Genomic DNA, 26164 nt, shown 5'->3' on the forward strand with positions numbered 1-26164 from the left:
TGCAGGATGTGCCGAATTTATTTAACAACAGAACCCCTTTTCCACAGAGCATCTATCAAAGGGTTTCATGAAACATACTTTGGGAATTAAACCCTCCAGCTGGGCATAATGTTATATGGGGACATAAATCATAAAAAGGGAAACATGAGTGTTTTGTTAACATTTGATCAATGGTAGGCAGCTGTTGGACATTTTGGAAAAAGGAGAAATCCATTTTTTAACCATGGCACTGAAACAGTATCACATTTTCCCTGAACCACCCTAATTCTAGCCCCTCAGGATCTACCAGCTATGCAACCTCACATTCCACAGTCACATACATTAAATCTACTTTTATTTTGTTCTCTAAAATGTGCTTTTTCTCTCTTTAATATCAGTCCAGGACCTCCACCTCCCCTTAAAAAAAAAACACCACCACACGCACACATACACACACCCCACCCTCCAACCAGGTGAAACTCCCCGGCGATTAGTCTATAACAAATATTGACACGAGGGGGGAAAAAAGCATGTTGAAATGTATTAGAATCAGAACCTGTACAAAAAAAAAAAAAAAAAATTAAAATATAACCTGAAACTGTTCAAGTTCAGAAAGGCTAGTCAAGTCCTTTTCTCTTGCCAGGAGAATGCCATCATCAGAGGGCTCTGGGTCACCAGCCAGGGAGGGTGGGAAGAAAGAGACAGAAGCAGCAACAGATCCTTCACCAGACAGAGGGGCCTCAACACCACCATCCCCACCACGGATGCAGGCGGGAAGAATTAAAGATCTCGGGAGAACAAGTGTTGGCAGACAGCCCCAGTGGGCGGCCGGGGCCTTCACACCAAAAACCAGTCCGAGTGGTCAGAGGCAGCAGGGAGCGAGGCCAGCGGAGAGCACCAAGCCGGAAGAAACTTCCGTCACCCAGCAGACCCGCAGCGACCCCTACGGGTGCTCAGATTCCAGAGGTTAACAGCCCGGTGCTCCCAACTAATGAGAGACTGGAGCTGGGCGTTAAGAGGCTGAAAACCCGCAGGTTTAGTAAACATAGCCCAGCATCACATCCCTCCATGGCCTGATCTGAGCTGCCAACAAGGGATAAGGCAGGAGAGGGAAAACAAAGCATTCTGATACCTGGCTAGAGCGCCTGCACCATGGTGGGCACTGTGGCACATGGGGCTGGAGAAGGAGTGCCTCCCGTCACTCAGAGAGGGGCCTCCTTCGCAGTCATCCCTGTGGGCCAGTTAAAGCTGCTTCCAGCTTATGACCAGCCTGACAAAATGACACGAAGCAAAAGAAAAACTGGGAGGGATACAAGCCCTTAGACAGAGACAAGAACCTCCTGGAGGGAAGCTGGGCAGTGTCTGGCCCTGTTGGGATGGCATCCGTGGAGCCCCTGAGTCTGAAGGGAGCAACTGGGGAAGAGGGAGTGGGAGAGGGAAGGGAGTTAATGGTTCTTCTGGAACAGTACCAATGTGGGGGGAGGCGCTGGTGAGGGGATGGGCAGGTCTGGAACTCATGGAAGGTAGAGAGGGGAGGAAATAGGCCCTTGGTGTCCCCTCCCCACCTGACCCAGGCCTGGTGAGTGCCAGCTGCCCCAGCCGGCCCTAGTGGCGGCTGGAGACCAGACCTTTCACTTTGGACATCTTCTTAGTGGGCTGCCTCTGCTCAGCATGGGGGGGACACTCTCGTTCAGCCAACTGTTGCTCCATCTCCTGAGCTGAGGAGGACGCGGTAGCTTTGAGTGTCTTCTTGATGTTGGTAACCTGGAGGGAGACACAGAATTGGTGTGGTCAGCTTGTAAGCGCCAGAAACTCACTGCAACTTGTTCTCGCTATAAAGGGGGCCACTCAAGGGAAGAAGCCAGAATCCTCTGCAAGAAAATCTGAGATTATCTTCAGAAACTCCGATGAGGAGAAACAAGCAGGGGCTGCTCATGGAAGATACATGGAAATGAGTCAAGCAAAAAAGTGGAACTAATGCTTTCTTGGTTGAAAATGGGGAATAAGCCAAGTGGTAGTGGACCATTTGGCAAAAAGGTACAACACAGCAAGTGAAAGAAAGCACTGGTAAAAATGGCCATAGGAAAAGAAAGGGTGACACAAGATGCTATACTCAGCTCATTACTGTTCACATATGAAACCACAGATATTTTCACCAGAACTTTGGGAATACAATTCCCGAATTCCCACGAGCCCTTCTTGAATAAGCAACTAGAGGATAAACTTCAGCCAACTAAGTGACAAATGACAAAAAATGTAGTAAAAGAAAAATGCGACCACAGTACTGTTTTCAGCGTTCCTTTCTTCAATTAACAGGGGACACAGGTTTGAGCCCTGGTCCGGGAAGATCCCACATGCCGCAGAACAACTAAGCCCGTGCGCCACAACTACTGAGCCTCCACTCTAGAGCCCGCGAGCCACAACTACTGAAGCCCGCGTGCCTAGAGCCCATGTTCCGCATCAAGAAGCCACCGCAATGAGAGGCCCGCGCACCGCAACGAAGAGTAGCCCCCGCTCACCTCAACTAGAGAAAGCCCGCATGCAGCAACGAAGACCCAACGCAGCCAAAAATAAACAAATAAAATTTTTAAATAAATAAATAAAAGAGACTGTTGTTTCACTTCAGTGTATTTTGAAGGCCTTGGGGGAGAGATTAAGAAATGTGATTTCTCCGTTATCACTGCTTTATAAAATAACAAGGTTTGTCCAGTTTGATATGTTTTCTAAGCATTCATTCAAATGCCTATTTACCTCCTCAAGCAGCTTTTTCTTATAGAAACTATCTCCCAGTAAGCTATTATTTCAGGTGCTCAGTGACCCTGGAAAGCCAGAAAAAGAAATGAGACTTACCCCAAGGAAAAACCTGGTTTGTTCTGCACTTCTGACACGCCACTCAAGACCCTGTACCTTCCTTCCCTTCCACAACATGTGCCCTCCACCAGAGCCACGCTAGTCCCCGGCCTCACACCCAGAAGCAGTCATTTCTTCTGCCTTGTTGCCTTTCCTGCACCCTGTTATTCCAGCCTGGGCAAGCCTCCTCCTTCGCTAGCCACCTCTGACCCTACCTCTTCCACAAACCCGTCCTGACCACTAGCCTCCCCTCAACCTATATTGCCTGGCAGCACCCTCTCACTCTCAGATGGTGGCCTCCTGTGTGCTGTGTCTCCTCTGTGTTTCAGGAGTTCACATCTAGCTTCCAGTAAGACTACGTACTGACAAAGTTGAATCCTCCACAGTCAGGTAAACGCGCCATAGGGAAAAAGAGGGCTTCTTGGGCAAGTGTCTCTTAGCCTAAGAAATGAGGCCCTTTATCTTAAACAAGGCCTCAGCCTGGATGGGGGGGATGACATGGCTCACAGTGGGCCCTATGTCATGCTCAATCAGTTTGATTGTTAGCATTTTAAACACAGGGAACTCACAAAGTAGACTGCTGAGCCAATAACAGACTCTCATAGTTGAAGGGGAGTTAAGAGTCAACTAGCTTTTTGTAATAGCTGTGCAGGTCTACCTGCAGATAGCTCCTTCCGGGACCCAAGAGTGGCCACTCATGTAGGTCCACCAGTTAAGCCCATCTCAGCTTCAAGAAACAATCCTGAGAAGTCTAACTCCTCTTTCACAGAGCCGCCCTTTAAACGACGACTAATATCCCGCAGACTTGTCTTCTTTGGCCTAAATGCCCCTGATCCTTCTTATTTTCTTCCTTGAGTAGTCTGGCTTGCAGGCCATCCCCATCCCATTACCCCAGATGACCTAGAGTTTGTCAAGCCCCTCAAATCATGGACCTCAGGAATTTTCAGGTGGGACTGCGCCTGCTAACAAAATCACAGCCTAGTTCTACTAGAGACTTTAAATATTCAGGCAAAAGGAGAAAGAAGAGAGTCTTAGGGTAGGAAAACCTCTTTGAGCTATGGGGCAGAGCAAAGGGAGACAACAGAAGTAGAGTGCACAGTGGGGAAAGGGTTACATAGAAAAGAAGAACGGGGAGATGGAGAGAAGCACTCCCGGAAGCACCGAGAAGCACACTCTTGGCGCACCACACAGCCAACAGGCTCAAGATCTGTCACTAACTTAACTCCTGGGGCATTTTCTACATAAAGAAAAACAGAGCTTACTTTGTCCAGTTATGCTCTATTACCTACCTGACCGGAACACAGCCTATTTTGTGAATGCAGCAAGAACTACAGATTGACATTCCAGAGAATATCAAACTTATAAGCACACTGAAATATAAAGAAAAATACACTCCAAAATCAAATGTAAATGAGGAGGTGCTTTGTGGAGGTGATCATTACCTCCCCTCCAGAGTATCTGCTCAGAGGTAATGACACAGCTCATAATGTTATTGTTCTATCTCCTCCAGGAGATAGAACATGCTGGAATTGTAACTAATTATGCGCTATTTCTGTGAAAAACTAGAAGGAGAGAATATTCTTAGGCAGTTTGTGATAGGGCTGCCTTCGCTAAGAGGTTAGACTCTTAAAGCTAATCCTCAACAGAAGATAGCTGCTGTTATAAGATTTTGGGAGAAAAACGTCAAGTTTTCCCCTCTGGGAACAAGCAATCCAACTTAAGGACAAATAAAGAAAAGATCAACTCAGTTGAGAAAATGACTATAAAAGTTAAGTCAAGGGCTTCCCTGGTGGCACAGTGGTTGAGAGTCCGCCTGCCGATGCAGGGGACGCGGGTTTGTGCCCCGGTCCGGGAAGATTCCACATGCCACAGAGCAGCTGGGCCCGTGAGCCATGGCCGCTGAGCCTGTGCGTCCGGAGCCTGTGCTCCGCAACAGGAGAGGCCACAACAGTGAGAGGCCCGCATACCACAAAAAAAAAAAAAAAAGTTAAGTCAAGAGTAACGGAAGCATAAATACAAGCAGAATAGGACAGAATTACAGCTGTGTTTGTAGTAGATCTGTTTTATTTTCAACTCAACAAATATTTAGTGAGCACCTTCCATGTGCCTTCAGCTGGGGGACGGTCAGCATCCTACACATAGTAGCCAGATCATGCATTTGTGAATGGAAAAACTGTCAAGGCTCTGGGCTTTGACCATGCTCCCACTCTTCTCATACTTGTCTGTTCTAGATTTCCTAGAAGATTATTAAATTAGTAAACTGTTTTAATTGGTAGTGGAGGTGACCTTGGAGGTTTCCTCAAATTTCTTTCTCTCAAACTTAATCAAATCCTTACTGCCACCTGGTGGCAGCATCAGGCTCTGCCAGCTGTGTTTTCCAGCAGTGGGCCACTGAGAGCTAATCCACGTGTGCTGGCTCTCATTTAATAACCATAATCTAGGGAGCTCACACCGTTGTCTACGTATTGGTCGTGCCTCAACATTAGGCAGTGTCTTCCTTCATCAGATGCCATTTTTTCTGGAAATAAACTTGAGCCATTCAAAATTCTAAAACCAGTTATCATTCAGTTTTGCAAACGACCACAGTCAAGCCCACCACCTGCCACACAATTAGCAACAGTCCAAGCACAATGGGGCAGCCAGTAGCGATCAGACTCCTCCTCCTGGGCCACCAACCAGGTTTAAGAGTGTTTCAGGCTATCCCAGGTCAGGTGGGCGTTTCACCTGCAAATCTACTGTTTCCAGGGTTTGATGTACAGGGAAGAATCAGTGAATACTGTCCTACTTTGCTCAGACATCAATCCCAGGTCAGAGAAGAGACCAAAATATTCAAGAAGGGGATCACAGAGCTTATTAGAGAAGCCGCAGGCTTACTTTCCTAATTGCATCTGTCTTTGACTAATGCTAAATTAAATATAGCTCACACTTCTTTGGCTAGAAGTAGAGTTAAAAATTTACAGTGGATGGAACATTCACAGAGTAGGTATGCATATATATACAGGGATGTGTGTATCTGAAATAAATGCACTCTAGTTCATGAAAGCAGAGTTCAGCAGTCCACTGACACTTATAGGGTGTGCCTGAAATATAAACACTCATTTGAGCACCTGTTATGTGCTCATTAGGCATGGGACAAGGAGCTGGGCTTACAAAGACCAGGTTTTATTTTCAAGGAGTACATACAACAGAGCAGGGGAAATCTTCAAATTTTACAAATCCCCCTTAGAAAGGCACAACTACTTATTTCTTATGTTCCTTAGCTGTAACTCTGGGTCCCATTCTGCTACACTCTAGGATACCTGACTTCTAAAATTCATTAAATACCATTAATGCTTCAAGCTCCATCACGCTAGAAAAGGACTTTCAGTGCTAAAATTCTGATCTTCAGGGCTCCAAACAAATTGGGAGATGGCTCCACAGGTGTCCAGGCTATAGGCAGACAAACGCCCACTAACTCAAGGGCTGGAGCCTGCGTCTCTCCCAGAGGCTAAAAATGTCCTGAACAACCAGGCGTCTAACACCACAATCACACACTTTTATCTTCACCTGCATTTCATCCACCAAATCTTTTCCCTTTTTTCCTTTTTCAAGATGAAACATATCATGCATTTTAAAAGGTTACAACATACACATACAGATTAGAGAAGAATACAATGAACACTGTGCACCCACCACACAACTTAAGAGGCAGAGCAGCACCGGGGCCTTGAAGCCCCATGTGCCCCAGCCCAGCCGCACCCCGCCCTCTGCCCCGCCTGGTAACCACCATCCCTCCATCCATCTTTAAGACCCATCCCCAAACTTGTTTCTTTTGCTCTACAGCTGCAAAGTGCGTGTAAACTGAGGAATTACAACATTCCGCTCTCCAAGCCCGCTCACGCTCTGGTGACCAGGAATCAGAAACGAGACGGACAGCACCAAGAGGAGTGCCTGGGTCACACTCACCTCTACCCCAGCACCTCACCCAGTGCCCACAAGCGAGTGAGTGCTGTTTCATCTACGCCAAGATCACAAGACAAGGGACAAACAGGGATACCCTGGAGTGGGGACAGGCGTTCTCTTCCTCACCTCAGCCTCTACCTGCTGCTGAGTTCGGCTGTGGTTCTCCTTGTACTGGTTGGCTCTCAGAACTTGCTGCTCGATGCCCAGCAGGACTGCCTCGCAGCCATCGCACCTATATAAGAGATAACCAGCCCTGAGCCCCAGAAAAGCCTGGTAGTTGTCCTGCAGCCTCCCAAATCTCCCTCCCCGATTCCTTAGAGACTTCCTGTAACACTCCGTCTGCCAGGGCTCTTGCCCCTTCACTCCTTCCAAAAGACAGGTGTTTCTGAATACATAACATAGGGCATATGGAAACAAACATGGACGATGTGGGGTGGTTTCTTAGAATACAGCTTTAATTTCCAACCTTTGTATCCCATGTGAAAGCTTCGCGGACTGTGCAATTAAAGGAATTAGGAGGGACTTCACAGATGGCACTGATCAATCAGTTTTCTCAACAGAAAAATTTCTTTCTAAAAGCATCCTATTTTGAAGATTGCCCTTTTTCTCAGAAGTGTGTTACTTCCCAACTGCCACCCCCTCCTCATTATATCATTTTCCCCACTTTTTATTTTGAAAATTTTAATACGTTAAAAAAAAAGTTGAAGGTATAGTACAATAAATAGCCACATACCCTCCACTTTAGAGTCAACAGTTGGGAACATTCTGCGTATTTGTGGTGCCACTCTACATACCAATTTTGTTTCAAATCTAACTCCAATGCATAAAAACAAGTTGTAGGAATTCGTACTAGTAAACATCCAGGAATGGGGGCTAGAATAGGCCCTCTGGATGCAAACACGTTGAAGCCAGACTATGGAGGTGAAAGACGGTGTCAGTCATCTCAAAAACGGGAAAAGACAGCCAACTTTAGTGGGACTGGAAACCTAGATTTTGTATGCCAGACCATTTTCATGTTAGGGGTGTTTTCTAAGTTTATTTCCCATTTAGTCTGACTTCACCATCTTAAAATCTTTTGAAAGTTCCTGCTTGTGTCAGATGTTGTAAAGGGAAGGGGTCTGGAGTCACACTTGGGACAGAACCTGGGGTAAACGGTGGGCAAGTACATGCCTGGGGATCCAACAGTAGCTGAAGTGAGGGAAACTTAGGGGGCTGTGGACCCCCAGAGGGTCAAAGCTGGGCTGTACATCCCTGGATACACACCCCTAGAGGCTAAGCCAGAGAGTCAGTCTGTACATCCCTGGATACACACCCCTAGAGGCTAAGCTAGAGAGTCAGTCTGTTTAAAGACAAAATGAACCCCAGCCCTCTGCACAGTCTGCCTACTCTGCTTCATGGCCTCCAACGTGCCATGTGCCGCCTGGGAACACACTCTCCTCACCTCCAATTATACTCTCACCCTGGCCCTCCTTCACAACTCAGTCTTGAATCACACCATGACAAATCCGTGTAGAACGTGCAACAGCTCTTGCGAACATCAAATTCCATTAAAATGGAGTACATGCAAATGTTCCACTTCCTTTCATATACCAGAATATGGTTATCAAATATTCTGTATATGAGTCTGTGTTCCAACTTAGAATAACCCATTCCTTGCCTTTAATATCCTTCACAGTGTTTTACAAACACTAGCCCAACGTTACTGATGCCGAACTTGGTTCTCTTATCCAAAGAATCTTACCAACACTAATTCCCAAGCTTGGTCAAACACTGAGGGTGAGTCTGCAACGCACAGGATCAGTGTCACACAGCGAGGCTTCAGAGGCTCCACCTGCCAACTCTGGGCATTTTACAGCCTGCTACTAAATAGCCCCCAACTGCATAGGACAAGAACTATTTTACAACCATGGCACTAGGAAGCCTGAAGTGATTCCTACTGCCACACAGCTGTAGTCACAAATGCAGCCCCACTCCCTAGCTTGCTGTCCCAAGGCCCCAGCTCCCAGGCAGCCCCAGCTGATACCTGGAGACCACATTTCCCCAAACAGAGGCATAGAGGGCATGCTAGGTATCCCCTCCCTAAAGAGGGGGGCACCTCCTTCTTTGAGCCTCACCATTCATGCAAGGTCTTGACAATATTATTGATATCTTTCTTTCGGATGTCACGGCCAATGCAGAAATCCACTTCTAGCAGCTGGTTTCGCTGATCCAGCTTGCCCTGGATGATATCAGTGTAGACAGCCTCGATGATGAGGTCTTCCAGTTCCCGGAGATTCCGCATCTCCAGGTCCTTCAGCAGCACGGAGTAGGGGATACACTACAGATAAGGTACATGTGATGTTTACAAAAACCATTGGTAAACATTAAAGAAAATTCAAGTTATTACTCAGATAGCCAACATATGCCTCAGGGCTTTGGGAAATGCAGTCTAGTGGTAATTATTAACATCTATGGCAACAAGAGATGGATAAATGAGCTGAGACCTGTGGGATCCAAACAAGACCCACAGCATCTAGGAATGTGTTCTCCTCCATCCCCTGCCTCCTGGACTTTGCTCAGCTTCCAGCTTTCATGCTCTGAAGCACACTCTTAGAGATCCCAAAGACTCTTTCTAGAGGAAAAAGGGATATCCTCAGTATCTGGCACTCTGCTGCCTTTTGGAAGCTGGCAGAATTTGTATAAGACGCCAGATCATCAAAAAAAACTCCAAAGAATCTCAGACACTGGACACACAAACTGGCTGCTTGCCCAGCAGAGCACAATTAAAAATCTTACAGTCTAATGCATCCACCTACAGGTGGCCAGTGGATACTGCAAGCTCAGAGGTCATCCTGAAGTTTACATGTTTTCTTGGTCTCTGACAACCAATGTCAATTCCCCAACAGTAGTCCTGTAATGGACTGTACCAACATTCGGCATGACTCCAAGACAACTGGATATCTAAATACCAGTTTTCTGTAAATCCTATGACACAGCACTATTAGTTTGAAAATTAACACAGCAATCAAATCTGCAGAAACAGGAGGAAGATATATGAGGAGAAGAGGGCAAACATACCTGGGGGGTTTTCTATGACTAAAGGTCTGAAATCCAGGGTTGGTACAGGGGCTTAGAATGACAGGTTGGACAAACGATTAATCTCCAAAATATACAAGCAGCTCATGCAGCTCAATAACAAAAAAACAAACAACCCAATCCAAAATGGGCAGAAGACCTAAATAGACATTTCTCCAAAGAAGATATACAGACTGCCAACAAACACATGAAAGGATGCTCAACGTCAGTAATCATTAGAGAAATGCAAATCAAAACTACAATGAGGTATCACCTCACACCAGTCAGAATGGCCATCATCAAAAAATCTAGAAACAATAAATGCTGGAGAGGGTGTGGAGAAAAGGGTACCCTCTTGCACTGTTGGTGGGAATGTAAATTGATACAGCCACTATGGAGAACAGTATGGAGGTTCCTTAAAAAACTAAAAATAGAACTACCACACAACCCAGCAATCCCACTACTGGGCATATACCCTGAGAAAACCATAATTCAAAGAGTCATGTACCACAATGTTCACTGCAGCTCTATTTACAATAGCCAGGACGTGGAAGCAACCTAAGTGTCCAGCGACAGATGAGTGGATAAAGAAAAGGTGGCACATATATACAGTGGAATATTATTCAGCCATAAAAAAGAAACGAAATTGAGTTATTTGTAGTGAGGTGGATGGACCTAGAGACTGTCATACAGAGTGAAGTAAGTAAGAAAGAGAAAAACAAATACCATATGCTAACACATATGTATGGAATCTAAAAAAAAAAAAAAAATGGTTCTGAAGAACCTAGGGGCAGGACAGGAATAAAGATGCAGAGGTAGAGAATGGACTTGAGGACACGGGGAGGGGTAAGGGTAAGCTGGGACAAAGTGAGAAGGTGGCATGGAAATATACACACTACCAAATGTAAAACAGATAGCTAGTGGGAAGCAGCCGCATAGCAAGATCAGCTCGGTGCTTTGTGACCACCTAGAGGCATGGGATACGGAGGGTGGGAGGGAGACACAAGAGGGAGGAGATATGGGGATATAAGTATATGTATAGCTGATTCACTTTGTTGTACAGCAGAAACTAACACACCATTGTAAAGCAATTATACTCCAATAAAGATGTTAAAAAAAAAAAAAAGAATGACAGGTTGCAGAAACGAGGGAAAAAGTCGCTCCTACTCTTTGCTACACTTGAGAAGTTCATGATCAGGACAAAAAAAAAAATTCAGGTCCTCATTTCCTAACAAAATAGGCCTCCCACCTGAAGTGCCCAGCTGAGAATCAGAAATTTGTGATTAGGCCAGATAAAATAATTTTATCACGTGAAACAGCAATCCAAGAACAAATATACATCTCTCCAGCTCAATCACAGAGGGGAAATGCAAAAAGCAAACTTTTTCAAAGGCACAGCCCCACAAAAACTTATAGACATTTAGGCTGGGATTGGGCAGAGAGCCAAAAATCAACTATAAATTAATCAAACCTGGATCTTCTTGGTTAATGGCTATGAGCAGTTGGTTGCACGTCTTCTTCTAAAAAGAAGAACTCAGAGATATAGTGGAGTGGTATCTTACAGAAGGTTAGGGTGAGAAGTTAGCATAGAAGGCAAAAATTCCAATTAGTATAATTAACCTTGAAAATCCCCAGAGGAAGGCAGCATATTAAAAAATCCATCTCTCAGTAAGTTCAACATAGCAAGTTCTTCCTCCAGCATGGGAACAGTTCACTGTGCACTGAGCAACAGCTGAAGCAGTTAACTTGCCTTGAGATGCCTTGCTGTTTGAAAAATCTGTCTCTTGAAACAGCAGTCTCCTTTAAGCACGGCAAAATGCTCACAGCACGTGGGCTACCACGGCATGCCAGAGCTGAGACCTGCTGATTCACAATCACTCCTGGGCATACTTTTCCTAAATGGAATGGTGAGTAATTATCTACACTATTTTAACTGTTATGTTTTTCTCTTTTGTCCTTTGCCAGGCAAATTTTATGCATTTATGATGCAACTCTATTGTGTGTAGCTGGGAGTTCCCACCCTGATGCCAATGCGACACCTGCCTCGAGGTAAGGAGGAAGACAGGAAAGGGTTTGGACCGTACCTTCATCCTTGACGCCAAGCTCACGATGGTAAGGTGTTTCAGCTTGTTCTGCTGAGCTGTGCTCAGTTCTGGCAGGCTCTCCTTGTTGGCTGCTCAGTCCCACCCACCACAAAAATCAAGACACAAAATAAAATTAGGATTTCTTCATGGAATAAGCACACCAACTCCCCACATCAAACCTGCTATTGAATCACTGTCATGACTCTGCACTTATTCACTAGGCAAATGTTCCATAAGCACCTCCCATCTTCTCTGAAATACCATGTGCTACCAAAGAAGACAAAACTGAATCTCTACACACAAGAACCTTAGTCTCCTAAGAAGCCAGGCATGAGTGCACGAAACGATATGACAATTCTCTTACTGGAGTACTATTTTCAACATGTCTTCACTGAGCGTCTGTTATGTGCAATGCACTGTCTTAAGTGATTCAAGGGGAACAGACGGGGCTTGTCAGGGCTGCTACACTCCGCAACTCCAGGAGCACCAACTACCACCCAGAGTTGTGCAACTCGATGGCCCTGGACTTGTCCTCAGTCTTACCATCCAATGTTTCAACAGCTACAAATGCAAGAGAACTACCAGAAGAAAGGTACAAACTACCAGAAGAGAACAAGAGGGTGAGGAGGTGGGGGAGAGGCAGAAAGGGAAACAGAGAGAGGGGGAGAGAAAAAAGAGAGAGTGCAAGCGAGTGCAGTCACACTGGGGAACTGGGGAGGTACAGGAGACAAAAAGAAAGAAAGGTGGACTATGAGATGATCCTTGAAGGACAGGCAAAACTTTAGCAATAACAATAATAGCAACAGCAATGGCACCAGCCAAGGCAACGTATATGGCAAGCTTTACTTAGTGTAAGTGCACACACAGATCCATTCATATACACACACATCCAGTTAGTCCTCACAACAGCCCCACAAGACAGATTCCAAATGTCTTCAATTCCTTATCCATAATGCTGGATTCCAAAAAGGTGAATCCACACTGCTTTTCCTCCCTTGAGCACGGTGCTGAAATTCATTTGGTGGCAAATCATGACCTAAATTGAGTTAGGCTTTTTATCCCACTTGTTGTGAATATTCATTTGTTTTGCTGCAAAACTGTGAATGTGATTGACTACCGGTGCTGCCCACATCTCTCGAGGGTGTTACATAAAAAAGTATATGCATCATATTACCTTTTTAAAGTCCCCAAAATTCTAAATTATGAAACATCTAGCCCAAGAAGTGCAGATAAGGGATTGTGGACCTTTTTATTACTCCCATTTTACAGATAAGGAGACTGAGGTACAGAAGACCATTTAATTTACCAAAGAACACACAACTATTGAAGTGGACACAGAATATAATGCAAGAATCCTGGTTCTAGAGTCTGTAAAATGCTGCTCTTTAGTGAGGATGGAAACAAAGGATACACACACTGGAACAAAGTGAAGGTCAGAAAAAGCTGGCAAGTGGCAAACTGTCCAGTCTGGCAGCAGCACCGAGTAAGTAGAAGTGACCATGGAGAAAGAAAATGAGAAAAAAGGGGAAGTCGAGGACATAGTAGAGAAGACCCTGAGTCATACCACTAAAAAAAACTGCCAGGCCTATGTCATTATCACTAAAATAAACTAGGGAAGCCAGACAAAAATGGCTTGGGTGGAAAGTAAGTTAGTGTTTGGACATTCATGCACCTCATTCCTGATATTTAAGATTCTAATTTATCAATACAATGACTCAAATGATCTACAAAAGAGAATGGGGTAAGTAGATTATGGAGTATTCGATTATGGAATATTAAAAATGACTACAAAGACTTAAAACATGGATAAATGCCTATGAAATAAGTGAATAAAGCAAGATATAAAATGGTATACATAATCTACTTACACCTACATATCAGAAAGCACAAGCACAAGGAAGAAAAGTCCAGCACCATAATGCTAACAGTAGTTTAATGGGAGTACAAGTGACTTTCTCCCTGTTTTCCAAACTTTCTTCAATATGATGATAGTATTTAGATAATATTTACAACGCTTAAATACTTTACAAAGTATTCTGACATTTCACAACACTCCAAGTGTTCTACAAACACCAGTCCTCAAGAATCTCATCTGGAAAATAAACAAGGGCTATATTTATGGATGAGCATTAACATAGTCCCCATTTACCCACTGGGAAATAAAAGGTGGGAACGAAAGTCCTCATGGGAGGTCACTTACAGAGCACAGTAAAATGAGAAACAGCCAGGTTAGGAAGATACCACCCCATGTTTTATATCCCAGACCTCAGTGACCCTCATGAAGGCAACATATCCAGACAGAGCAACAAAATAAAGAAAAGTCTTTGGAGGATCTTAACCAACTCACCTATGTAATCTGGGTATGTTCCATAGGCAAACAGATTCAGCAACTGCAAATAAGCAGCATTACCTCCTTCTGCAAGCTGAGGAGGAAAAGAAAAAGCAGTTCACAGACCGAGCTACCAATCACTGCAGTGTTCAAGAAGAGGGCAGGTGATCACATGCCACAGTTCTGACCGTTTTATTGCTTGGTCCCTGAGGTCCCTCCCAACTCTTTGAGTCTTCGGGAAAAAATAAATAAGGCCCCAAGTTTAATTTTTCTCTCTCAGGAATACATGCTTTATACTGCACAGAGCATGCCCAGGAGCTACTTTTGTCACACAGACGCACCCACACACAAAGCAGTAAGCACTGGGAGCAGTTCAGGATTGCTCAGGATTCCCCTGCCATCAAAACAGACTGGAGGGACTTCCCTGGTGGCGCAGTGGTTAAGAATCCGCCTGCCAATGCAGGGGACACGGGTTCAACTCCTGGTCCGGGAAGATCCCACATGCGGCGGAGCACTAAGCCCGTGCGCCACAACTACTGAGCCTGCACTCTAGAACCCATGCACAACAACTACTGAGCCCGCGCGCCTAGAGCCTGTGCTCCACAACGAGAGAAGCCACTGCAATGAGAAGCCCGCGCAATGCAACGAACAGTAGCCCTCGCTCTCCACAACTAGGGAAAGACCCGTGCACAGCAACAAAGGCCCAACACAGCCAAAAATAAATCAAATAAATAAGTTTAAAAAAAAACAGACTGGAGCAGCCTTGTCAATATACCAGCTTGGCGGGTACAGCACAAGCCACTATCAATCCAAACTGAAAAAAGTGTAGGGTTGGCTCCAAGCTTCAGGACTACATGTGGACTGTGAATGCTGGAGATTAGCACAGCATAAGGCATGAGAGAACAGCCCAGCTGCGACAGGAAACCAGGATACCAGCCCCAAATAAAAGTTTTCATTAGAATTACTTATTCCTCGCTAATGCTAATGGCAAAGCATCATCTGGAGAAGAAAAACGAAAGAGATACTGTTCTGCCAGGAACCGCTCTACTCTGCTCTGCTGCCAGTTACCGTAACTGGGTGTCTCCCTTACTCACGAATATCTACCTGTTACTCTTCCAATTTACCAAACTCAATAAAGTCTAAACAGGAACCAAGTGGTATTCTGTGGACACCAACAATACCACTTGATTTTAACCATCTTTTAAAAAAAGCTTCCAAAAACCACGTCTGTAATTTCTGACCACTGAAAGGCAGCTAGCTTATTACCAGCTCACATATGGAAAAAAACAAACTATGGGAAGATAAGGGTGATTTGCTAAGCACTCCAACGAGAACTCTAGCATCTGAATACCCCAGCCTACTGTCTCAGGTTACCGAGAATCTCCTGAGGCCCTGAATCATAAGTGGAAGAGACCATCAAATCTAGCCCCCACTTTTCAGGCAGACGATTACAAAGCTAGCCATAAAAGACTATTTTCTCTAAAGCAGACACTCCAAAATTTCTCCCACTGGCCTAAGTCAACAAGGTCTTTCTGGCTTTAATTTTCATCCATCTCCTCTTACCCAAACTTCCATATGAAACAACCACCTGGCATATTCATTCAGGCTTTTCACAAACTTGAAGAAACACACTACCCTTTGGTCATCTCTTCTTTTGAAAAATGATGAGCTACCAAGCCATGAAAGAGCAGGGAGGAAATTTAAATGCAATATTACTAAGTGAAAGAACCCAATCTGAAAAGGCTCCATATGTATGATTCCAACTACACAACATTCTGAAAGAAGTAAAAAGATCAGTGGCCAGGGATTAGAGGGGACGAAGGGATGAAGAGGCAGAACAGAGGACTTTTAGGGCAGTCAAATACTCTGTATGATACTGTAATGGGACATGTCATTATACATTTGTCTAAACCCATAGACTATAAAACACCAAGTGTGATCCCTAATGTAAACTATGGTCTTTGGGTGATAATGACGTGCCAGTGTAGCTCCACACTGGTGGCGGGTATTGGTAATGGGGCAGGCTATTCATGTATAAGAGCACAAGGTATATTAGAACTCTCTGTACCTTCCTCTCAACTTTGCTGTGAATCTAAAACTGCTCTAAAGAAATAAAGCCTATTAAAAAAAAACAACTCAGTTTTCTTAAATTTCCCTCACAGGATTCCTTTTCTATCTCTGGTAATTAAATTTTTACTGAAAGCCTACTGTGTGTCAGGCTACATAATAAGCTCTAAGGAAAACAATGGTGAGCACAATTGACCTTACCCTCACAGAGCTTACAGTCTAGCAAGCCAGGCTGACATTAAATAAAAATTTACAATTAAAAAATAAAACTAGGGGCTTCCCTGGTGGCGCAGTGGTTGAGAGTCCACCTGCCGATGCAGGGGACGCGGGTTCGTGCCCCGGTCCAAGAGGATCCCACATGCTGCGGAGCGGCTGGGCCCGTGAGCCATGGCCGCTGAGCCTGCACGTCCGGAGCCTGTGCTCCGCAACGGGAGAGGCCACAACAGTGAGAGCCCCGCGTACCGCAAATAAATAAATAAATAAATAAAACTAGGTCTTCCTGTTTCCAGCTGTTGCAGGGAGAGGAAATGATGCTACATCCACACATCTGCAATGGATGATCATGGGGAACTGCTCAAGTTTACTAACCAAGAGGAATAAGCAGATGTACAGCAGCAAGTCCAGTAACGTGAAGACCCATACTCCCTCTGCTACAGCGGGCTGATTCACAGCAGGGCTACAGGCATGGAGCCAGCAGCCAATGGCAAAGGTGTCCTAGTGTCATGAAGAAAAGAACTGGCCAGCAAAAGTCAGCCACCCCATATGTGTGGACCACCGTCAACAAGAATGCCTGGGCGACGCTCAGTAGCATCGTGCACATGATCCTCAAGAACAAGTACTGCCCAGATCTGCACATGGTGGCCGTCAGCAGAGCAGGCACCACCCTGGGCAGCCAGGAAGAAGCTGTGATGGTGAAGAGGAAGCCAACCCACCCTACCAAGAGCTCCTGAGCACATCCTCCAAAGTAAAAAGATGTCACCAGACTTTTCGATCAATCAATATAAAAGTATCAATCAATAAATATAAAAATATCCAAAATGGGAAGTAGAGGTTGAAAAAGTATAGGTTGCTTTACATGTCTGTTCCACCTGATTACTCTTCACCAGATCTTCTCATTTTTAAGGCACAACAACCAAAAGTGATACCCAAGGTTTTAATAACAACATCAAACAAGCAAACAAAGCAAAAAGGACTACTTCCCAGCTTTTCATGTCATATCTTTTTTTTTTTTTTTTTTTTGCCAACGTTGGGGGAAGATGTGGAATCTTTTTTTTTTTTTTATTTTTGGCTGTGTTGGGTCTTCATTTCTGTGCGAGGGCTTTCTCTAGTTGCGGCGAGCGGGGGCCACTCTTCATCGCGGTGCGTGGGCCCTATCGCTGCCTCTCTTGTTGCAGAGCACAGGCTCCAGATGTGCAGGCTCAGTAGTTGCGGCTCACGGGCCTAGTTGCTCCGTGGCATGTGGGATCTTCCAAGACCAGGGCTCGAACCCATGTTCCCTGCATTGGCAGGCAGATTCTCAACCACTGCGCCACCAGGGAAGCCCTGTCATATCTTTTTTACACACCTTCTTCAGCACAACACTGCCCTTTTCACAGGAACAATATATTCTTTTTTTAAAATAAATTTATTTATTTTTGGCTGCTTTGGGTCTTCGTTGCTGCGCACAGGCTTTCTCTAGTTGTGGCAAGCAGGGGCTACTCTTCATTGCAGCACACAGGCTTCTTGTTGAGGTGGCTTCTCTTGTTGCGGAGCATGGACTCTAGGCATGCCAGCTTCAGTAACTGTGGCACGCGGGCTCAGTAGTTGTGGCTCGTGGGCTCTAGAGCGCAGGCTCATTAGTTGTGGCGTACAGGCTTAGTTGCTCTGTGACATGTGGGATCTTCCTGGACCAGGGCTCGAACCCATGTCCCCTGCACTGGCAGACGGATTCTTAACCACTGTGCCTCCAGGGAAGCCCAACAATATATTCTTTATTCATGCCCATCTCATGTTCAATAACAAACATTTTCTGCTATGTATGTACCTGACCAATTTTCAATGTCTATATTTGCACTGGAGGTTTTTTGTCCCTAAGAATGACTGTTAAACATCAGTCCATGCTTATACTCTTCTTTTCTAATTCATCAGGTTCAGTTGGATTTTTTCCCCTATCTTTCAAATTACTAGCAACCCAATCAAAATTTGCCCCAAATTCAGATGAAAATATTGACCAGAAGGAGCCCAGGACATTATCCTTGCTCTCTTCCCCTGCCTCACCAATTCCTCAAAAGGATATCTCATGGGTCCACAATGCTTCAGCACGGAAATTCCTTGGAAACCTGGAGAATCACAGGAAGGTTGAGAACAAAGAAGATAGAAAAATTGTTTAGAAACTGTTCTTACCTCCTGCACATTGGCCAGCTCCAGCAGTTCTCCGAAGACATATACTCCAGGAGCCTCCAAAACTTGGCTTATGAGAGCAGTGAGGGCTGAGCCACTGGTGCCTTTGGCTAGTAAGATAAACTGTTCCAGGAGGTTACTTGAGGGTTTCTGTTCACCTGCCATTCTCTGGTCTTGAGATCTGTCCAAAGAAAAGTATTTCATTCTTCCTTCTCCTTTGCAAAGTCTACGCCTATTTAATGCTGGATCAGACATCAGAATACTTTAATTTTACAGTATTCAAAAAGGAAAAAACAGCTCCTCAGTCCAGATCTCACTTTGTGAGATGGGTAGCGTTTAACTGGGAGTTCAAGGGATTTTGTCCTTATTCTGAGGTTTGAAATACATTTAGTAAAAGCCACTTCATTCCATCTGGCCCTTTGCCAAAGGCAGCACCTTCTAAGCCCTTAAACCTAACCAGGACCTAAAGAAACACACAGGAGTATCTCAGTAGGTGTCTAAAAATGAGGTAGATATATCTACCTCATTTTTAGACTCTGGTTAAGAAGCAGAGAATCTTGCCAAAACACAGAGGCAGCAGATGTAAGCAAAAGCAATCAGTTACAGCTTCGGTGTGTCATTAGAATCCCACCTATAGCCAGATACAGATAAGGAAAGACAAAAAGCAGACAAGAAAGATGGCCCATTTATCAAATAAGTCATTGATCAGATAGAAAAAGGGGGAAATCATCTTGAAAGATAAGCAGCAACATATTCAAACTAAGAAAATACACACATACATGCTGTGTAAGTCCATGAGGAAAATCCCTTTATTTGGCCTCCTACTGATATGTGACATTTTACCAAACACGACTTCAGAATTTGTACAAAATCTCAAGAAAACAATAAAAAGATTTGAGAAAACAATGAAGATATACTATTGCCACCCTGAAGACATTAGGACAGGAGGGTCCCTCAACTATATAATCTACTTACTACAAGCTGGGTGTGTGAACACACACACTGCGTACCTATTCTACAGGAGTTCTCCGTGAGAAAAGATTACTCCTCAAAAAATGATAATATACTGGGCAGTGTGACAAAATGAATAAGTATAGTACAGTGAAAAAGACAATAAATCAAAAAAGGTTAGCTTCGTGCAAGAGAAACTAAGTTTTCCTTTGGAGGCAGGCATCAAGAGGGGCAGCCCTTTCACAGTACTACAAAATCAAGTATGTCGCTTCATCCAGGGTTACCTAAGAAGGTCTTGTCGGAAACAGCAAAAATGAAGTGCTAGGGAATAAAGGTTGCTGAGGGAAGGGGAAACTGGGGGGAGAAGGTAGGAAGGAGATGTCGGGGGAAGGTGATGGTTAGGAGAGGAAAAACAAAAACCTCCTTCCAAGTGGACACGTGCGAACACATTGAATGACAGGGCGTGGAGATGGAGAAGGGGTAGAAAAACGGACAGAACTTCGGTCCCTCAAAAAAACCTCGGCCTAAGGAGCAAAGCCCGCGGGGGCAAAGAGATGAGGAAGCGCCGATAATCGCTTTCTTCTGTAGTGGGAGAGCCCGAGGAGGCGGCTAGGAACTCAGGGGAGATGAATTCCCGTCCTAGGGGGAGGCGCTATTTTGATGGACGGCAGAGGAGCAAAGGAGCAGCCTTTACGGGTGGGGAAGCGAGAGCAACCGCGGTGCGGATGCTGAGAGTCGCGGACTGGGGTGGACTTCAGGGCGGGTGGCGTCTTCCAAGCAGAGCCGCGGGTGCAGGGTGATGAGCCACGGGTCGCGCTCCCCGGAGCGGGGGCGGGGCGGTGTGGCCGAGGGCTTTTCCCACGGCTGGCGCTAAGCCTGACGGCCCAGACGAACCTGGCACGCCGGGCCCCACCCTCTCGCCGGCCCCTACCTGTCCTCGCCGCCTCTCCGTCCTCTCGGTCGCTGGCTTGGCCTCCCGGCGCCTGCCCGCAGGTTGTCAAGCGTCCATGATCGGCCCGGCGTCCGACGCTTTTCTGCCTCCGCCGACCCGTTGCCCTTGTGGCTCCCCCGGAAGCCTCCCGCCGCTGCATTCGAGTTCCGCCCACACTAGGTTCCCCCGCCGCGTTTGCAGCCTCAGACCTCCAGGGCGGCCCCGGCCGGGGAAAGTGGGTCCCGAACTGGGCTGTAGCCCAGGACAGGGTGGGGGCCCTGAGGAGAGGAATATAGCCTAGGCAGTACTTGGTCCCCCAACCATCGCCATCACCATCCTGGGCCCTAAATCCATCCTCTTTGTCCGAGCTTTACCCTCAGAAGTACCGTAGGGCGACTGTGGCTACCCTCGGGGTACAGAGACATACTAAGCCTAATAACTACCGTTTACTGAGCGTTTTTCCATGTGCCAGGTGCTGTACATTGTCTCACTGAATTCTCATAATAACTCTAGGCCTGTCATATTATTCCCATTTTTCAGGTGACATAACTAAGCCTAAAAATCCAAAAGCCAGGGACTTCCCTGGTGGCGCAGTGGTTAAGGATCTACCTGCCCATGCAGAGGACACAGGTTCAAACCCTGGTCCGGAAAGGTCCCACAGATCATGGAGTAACTAAGCCCGTGAGCCACAACTACTGAGACTGCATGCCACAACTACTGAAGGCTGTGCACCTACAGCCCGTGCTCCACAACAAGAAAAGGCACCACAATGAGAAGCCCGCGCACCGCAAAGAATAGCCCCTGCTCGCCGCAACTAAAGAAAGCCCTCGCGCAGCAACATAGACCCAACACAGCCATTAATTAATTAATTAAAAAATCCAAAAGCCGGCAAGTATGAAAGTCTGCTTTGAGGGCTTCCCTGGTGGCGCGGTGGTTAAGAATCCACCTGCCAATTCAGGGCACACGGGTTCGAGCCCCGGTCCGGAAAGAGCCCACATGCCGCAGAGCAACTAAGCCCATGTGCCACAACTACTGAGCCTGCGCTCTAGAGCCTGCCAGCCACCACGGCTGAGCCCACGTGCCACAACTACTGAAGCCTGCACACCTAGAGCCGGTGCTCCGCAACAAAAGAAGCCACCGCAATGAGAAGCCCGCGCACCACAACGAAGAGCAGCCCCTGCTCGCCGCAGCTAGAGAAAATCCACGCGCAGCAACGAAGACCCAACTCAGCCAAAAATAATTAAAAAAAAAAAGTCTGCTTTGAAACCCAGGCTATCTGAAGCCAAGACCATGTTCTTCATCTTTATTCAGAAAATATTTTAAAATAAGCAGAAGATGGGTTGAGCCAACAATGGTTCTGTGACCAAAATGACATTCGTGGCGTTGCATTTGGTACTTACCAACTCCCCTGGAAGATGGATAAGAATGCCATGTAACTGAACACTTAGGCTGGTTCCTTTAAAGTATACACCACAGACTTTCAGGTCTTGAAGATGAGGAAAAAAACCCTATTTACCTTTCGTGCATTCGAGTGCAGAAATTAGACAGATACAAAGGAGACGAGCACCAACGCATTCATCTATTTTAAAATTTTCTTTAGCACGTATTATGTTCTAGAAGTTTATATGAAGATAAGACAAGGTTCTTGCCCTCAAAAAGCTTCAATGTGTTAAGTGCTATGAGAGAGAGATGACAATACTTTGGAAGCACAGAAGGGAATGTGTTGGGGAAGAGAAAGTGGGCATCTTATGGGCAAAAAGGGGAAGAAAAGAGGGCAGTGACCATAGTCACAGAGGCCTGCACTGTGCAGCATACACTAATGCAGAGAAGAAACCCACAGTGACTGGAACCCAGGGTTCAAGGGTAAGAAATGAGGGCTACAGAGCTGGAGTCAGGTCATCAAGGCTCTTGGAAACCACATGCACAGCCCTATACTCAGTAAAAATCTAGATACAGCAAAGTTCCTACCTGGGAAAGCTCAAGGTTCCTGGGAGATACAGGTCCATCTGGCTAGGACAGATGGTGCCACAAGGAGCCCCAGGGGTACAGATAAGGCTCCTGGCTGTGTCCTGGAGAGAGGTGATTTAAGGAAGGCTTCTGGAGGAAATGAGGCTTGAGTTGAGCCTGGAAGAAAGAGCCAACTCTTTTAGAGTTTGTTTGTTTGTTTTACCTTAAGGGCACTGGGGAGCTATTTAGGGTTTTTAAGCTGTGGAGGGGTCTGAATAATTGCCATTTTGGACACTAGCTGCTATAGGAATGTATTGGATGTGGAGAGAACTGGAGGCTGGGAAACCCTTGAGGTGACTGATGTATTCCAGTTAAGAGATTGTGAGATCTTGAACAAAGGTAGCTGCAGCTGGGCATGAAATAGAAGGGACATTGTTGGAGACATTTAGATACCTCAGAACCTATCAGACCTGGTGACCAGTTGAATGCAGGGATAGAAAAGGAAGATACCCCCCAGGATTCTGGCTGGGGAGGCCAGAGCTGTCTGGAGGTGGTGTTAGAGGACAGGGCTGCAGAGGAGAAGGAGCAAAGTCAGTGGTGGAAGGAGAACAACTAAGTTCTGTTTAAGTTCATAAATATTCCAGCTGTGCCTCCCCGGCCTCCAGAATAATGTCCAGACTCCAAGGCTGCAGTTAAGGCCCTTCTCAGTATGCCTCCCTCCTACCTATCCAGCTTTGTCTCGCCCCACCTCATTAGAGCCCAAACTCCATGCCTTCCCGGCCTAACAGGACTCACATCTTCCCTCTCTGACACCAGGGCCTATGCTCAAACTTGCTCTCTCTTCCTTTTCGCAGTGCTCTTCCCTCATATTTGTCTGTTCCAATTCCACCAACCATGTAGGCAAAGATTTAAACAATGCAAAAAGCACTAATCATAAAAAGGAAGCATTGAACTATGGCACTTGACTAAAATTAAGAACTTCTCTTCTCAGAAGACACGAGTACAAGACTAAAGAAGCAAGCCACCAACTTGGAAAAGATATATACAAAGCATGTATCGGACAAGGAACTCCATATCCAGACTATATAAAGGACAACAAATCAATAAGAATTAGCCCAATTGAGAAAGTGGGCAAAAGACCTGAACAGGCACTTCACAAAAGAGGACATCAAGTAGCCAACAAGCATATGACAAGGGCTCAACACCAAAGACAATGTAAATGAAAATTATAATGAGATAACACATTTAGCCAAAATGGCTAATATTTTAAAAACTGACACCACCCTCTATTGCCAAGGGTAAGAGTCAAATAGAACTCTCTTATGTTGCTGGTGAAGGTGAAAATTGGTACAAACATTTTGGAAAACTGGCAATATCTACTATTGCTGATCGTATGCCGACCACACAAGCCAGCAACTCCTCTCCTAGAAATAAATGCATGAGTCCACAAAAAGAAACATTTAAGAATGTTCATTGCAGCTTCGTTAATAAAAGCCAGAAACTGGTAAATGAAAACCAAAATGCCCATGAACACTAGAGAAGGTAAATGGTGCTACATACATACAATGGAATACTACTTAGCAATTAAAAAAAAAAGATACTGCTACATACAACATGGATGAATCTCACAAAAATATTGATGAACAAAAAAGGCCAGACTCATATTGTACTTACTGTATGATTACATTTAAATGAAATTCAAGAACAGCAAAAGTGATCTATGGTAATAGAAGTCAGAAGAGTGGTTATCAGGATGGAAGGATGCAGCACTAACTGGGAAGGGGCACCCTGGGAGGGGTGCTGGAAATGTTCAATATCTGGATTTGGGGGTTGGTGACAGGTGTATACATATGCCAAAACTGTGCTCTTGCTGTATGTGTTACACTTCATTAACAAAAAAGATTTACAGATAAAACTTTTTAACACAGAAAAAAATCCTACCCATGCCACTTCCTCCATCAAGTTTTGCCAGCTGAAATATATCTTTCCAGGCGGGCCTCTGTAGCATTCTAATGTCCTTTCTTTTGTGCCATTCATCACAGTTCATCTTGAATTTCAGTGGAGTCTCTTTTTTTCCCTAACTAGATGGTTATCTTGCTTGTGGCAGTGACCATGCCTTCCACCTTCTACCAACAGAGAGTCTGGCAAATAACATAAGCTGAAAAAGGTGTTTGTTGAATTACATGGAAGGAAAACTTGGGTGGGTGCCCAGATAGGCGAAAGGGGTACAGGAAGAGGAAGGAAGGCCTAGGAAAAGAGATAGCAGATCTCCAAGGAAACCTTAAGCTACAATTTTACCTAGTTTCTGAAATCATATTAAATGTCGCCTTGAGTAAAAAAGAACAAATCAAAATACCAAGTCTTACCTAGACTGAGGATAAACAAACATTGCACTCCTTCACTTGCAGGAAAGCCACCAAATAAATGTTTACCTAATGTCGACTGAAGAAAAACGCACAACCTAAAAGTTGTGAGTTATGTTTTATTTGGGGACCTTACTGAGGACTATAGCCCAGGAGACAGCCTCTCAGATAGCTCTGAGGAACTGCTCCGAAGAGGTAACAGAGGAACCAGGATACAAAGGAGTTTTTGCTGAAAAGAAAATATGTAATTGAACATCAAAAGATTACTGCTAATCAACAAAAAACAGACATCTCAAATAAATGATTTTAGTGCTTTTCTATGTATGGGAAGATGCAAGTGTCTGAGCTCATTGAAATTATTCCTTAGATATGCATCTTAATTATCTGGGGCAAGTATCCTGTTTTTCTCCATCCTGAATTCCCCTCTGGGCCCATCTTCAAGGGTGGCTTCAGTGGCTGATGGCTTGATGGTGGCCAAAATTTGTTGTTGTTTACTGGAATGGCAGGCAACATTGTTTACTGAAAATGGCAGACAACACCTCTGGGTGTTTCAACCGTGATGGGAAGACTTCACCAAGGAGAGTAAGATCGCATAGCCATGCTGCTAAAAATATCATCACCCTAGTGTAGTGGAAAAAGCCCAGACTGCAGGAGACTTAGAGCCGAATTCTAACTCTGCCCCAACTTGCTGTGATCCCTCAACAATCTCTTTGCCTCTCTGGGCCTCAGTTTCTTCATATATAAAAATAACAGGGGTTGGATTAGCAAATTCTCTGAAGTCTAACTGTACTGATATTCTGAGTGTACAATCGATATCTCTCTCAGTCCAACGCAGGAGCACACCAGAAACCCCTGCAAAACACCTAAACGGCGCCCCAGGCCAACGAACAAGCACGACTTGAAGGAGTCATTTGTTATATTATCTTTCATAATTTAATCAGTGTTTGTGTTTGTTGTTTCGTCCTTACCATGATTTGCAGGAGATTTCTGAGTTCCATGCAAATAGAAGTTACCTCTCTGTGGGCTGTCATCTTTTGAGGCTGAAGAGGATCTTCCCGCCTGGTTTCAAGTCTAGGGATTCAGAAACCACGAAACCCAGAAGCAGGTTTACGAACTTGCGCGCACTGCGCGGCACACTGGAATCTAAGTTACAGAGGAATTGAGTGCAGGGAACGCTGGGATTTGTAGTCCCTGGGCTTTCTGTTGCGTGTTGGGATCTGTGGTCCCCCGGGCTCTCCCCTGGAATGCTGGGAAGTGTAGTCTCCGCCACATCGCACAGGGCAACCTG

The 26164-nt window shown here is 45.4% G+C and overlaps 1 protein-coding gene and 1 pseudogene across 3 annotated transcripts; one reads left to right on the top strand and one right to left on the bottom strand.

Moving 5' to 3' along the window:
* COPS7B (COP9 signalosome subunit 7B) lies at positions 1-25994 on the bottom strand. 3 transcript variants are annotated; one of them, XM_022567963.3, is made up of 7 exons: positions 25845-25994; positions 18688-18865; positions 14257-14332; positions 11910-11998; positions 8886-9088; positions 6898-7003; positions 1-1743 (listed from the first exon to the last, which is right to left on the bottom strand). In XM_022567963.3, the coding sequence occupies exons 2-7, from the start codon at positions 18847-18849 to the stop codon at positions 1585-1587; spliced, it is 795 nt and encodes a 264-aa protein (XP_022423671.1). In that variant the 5' UTR covers positions 18850-18865; positions 25845-25994; the 3' UTR covers positions 1-1584. The 3 variants fall into 3 exon arrangements, with proteins under 3 accessions (XP_022423671.1, XP_022423670.1, XP_089772349.1); XM_022567962.3 differs by lacking the exon at positions 25845-25994 and adding an exon at positions 20567-20663; XM_089916223.1 differs by lacking the exons at positions 6898-7003; positions 25845-25994 and adding an exon at positions 20567-20663.
* Positions 16210-17255, top strand: LOC111172024 (large ribosomal subunit protein eL28 pseudogene; annotated as a pseudogene).
* Positions 25995-26164: the final 170 nt, after the last annotated feature.

Source organism: Delphinapterus leucas, chromosome 8, assembly GCF_059928025.1.
Source record: "Delphinapterus leucas isolate spDelLeu-1000000601 "Yukka" chromosome 8, BTC_Dleu_Yukka2, whole genome shotgun sequence".
Classification (NCBI taxonomy): Eukaryota; Metazoa; Chordata; class Mammalia; order Artiodactyla; family Monodontidae; genus Delphinapterus; species Delphinapterus leucas.

Excerpts from the sequence above, each read along its gene's own strand:
- COPS7B (XM_022567963.3), bottom strand. The coding sequence starts at position 18,849 with ATGGCAGGTGAACAGAAACCCTCAAGTAACCTCCTGGAACAGTTTATC. Across the intron at positions 7,004-8,885 it reads GTCAAGACCTTGCATGAATG|GTGCGATGGCTGCGAGGCAG; the intron begins GTGAGGCTCAAA and ends TCTCTTATATAG. Across the intron at positions 1,744-6,897 it reads AGCAGCAGGTAGAGGCTGAG|GTTACCAACATCAAGAAGAC; the intron begins GTGAGGAAGAGA and ends GTCTCCCTCCAG.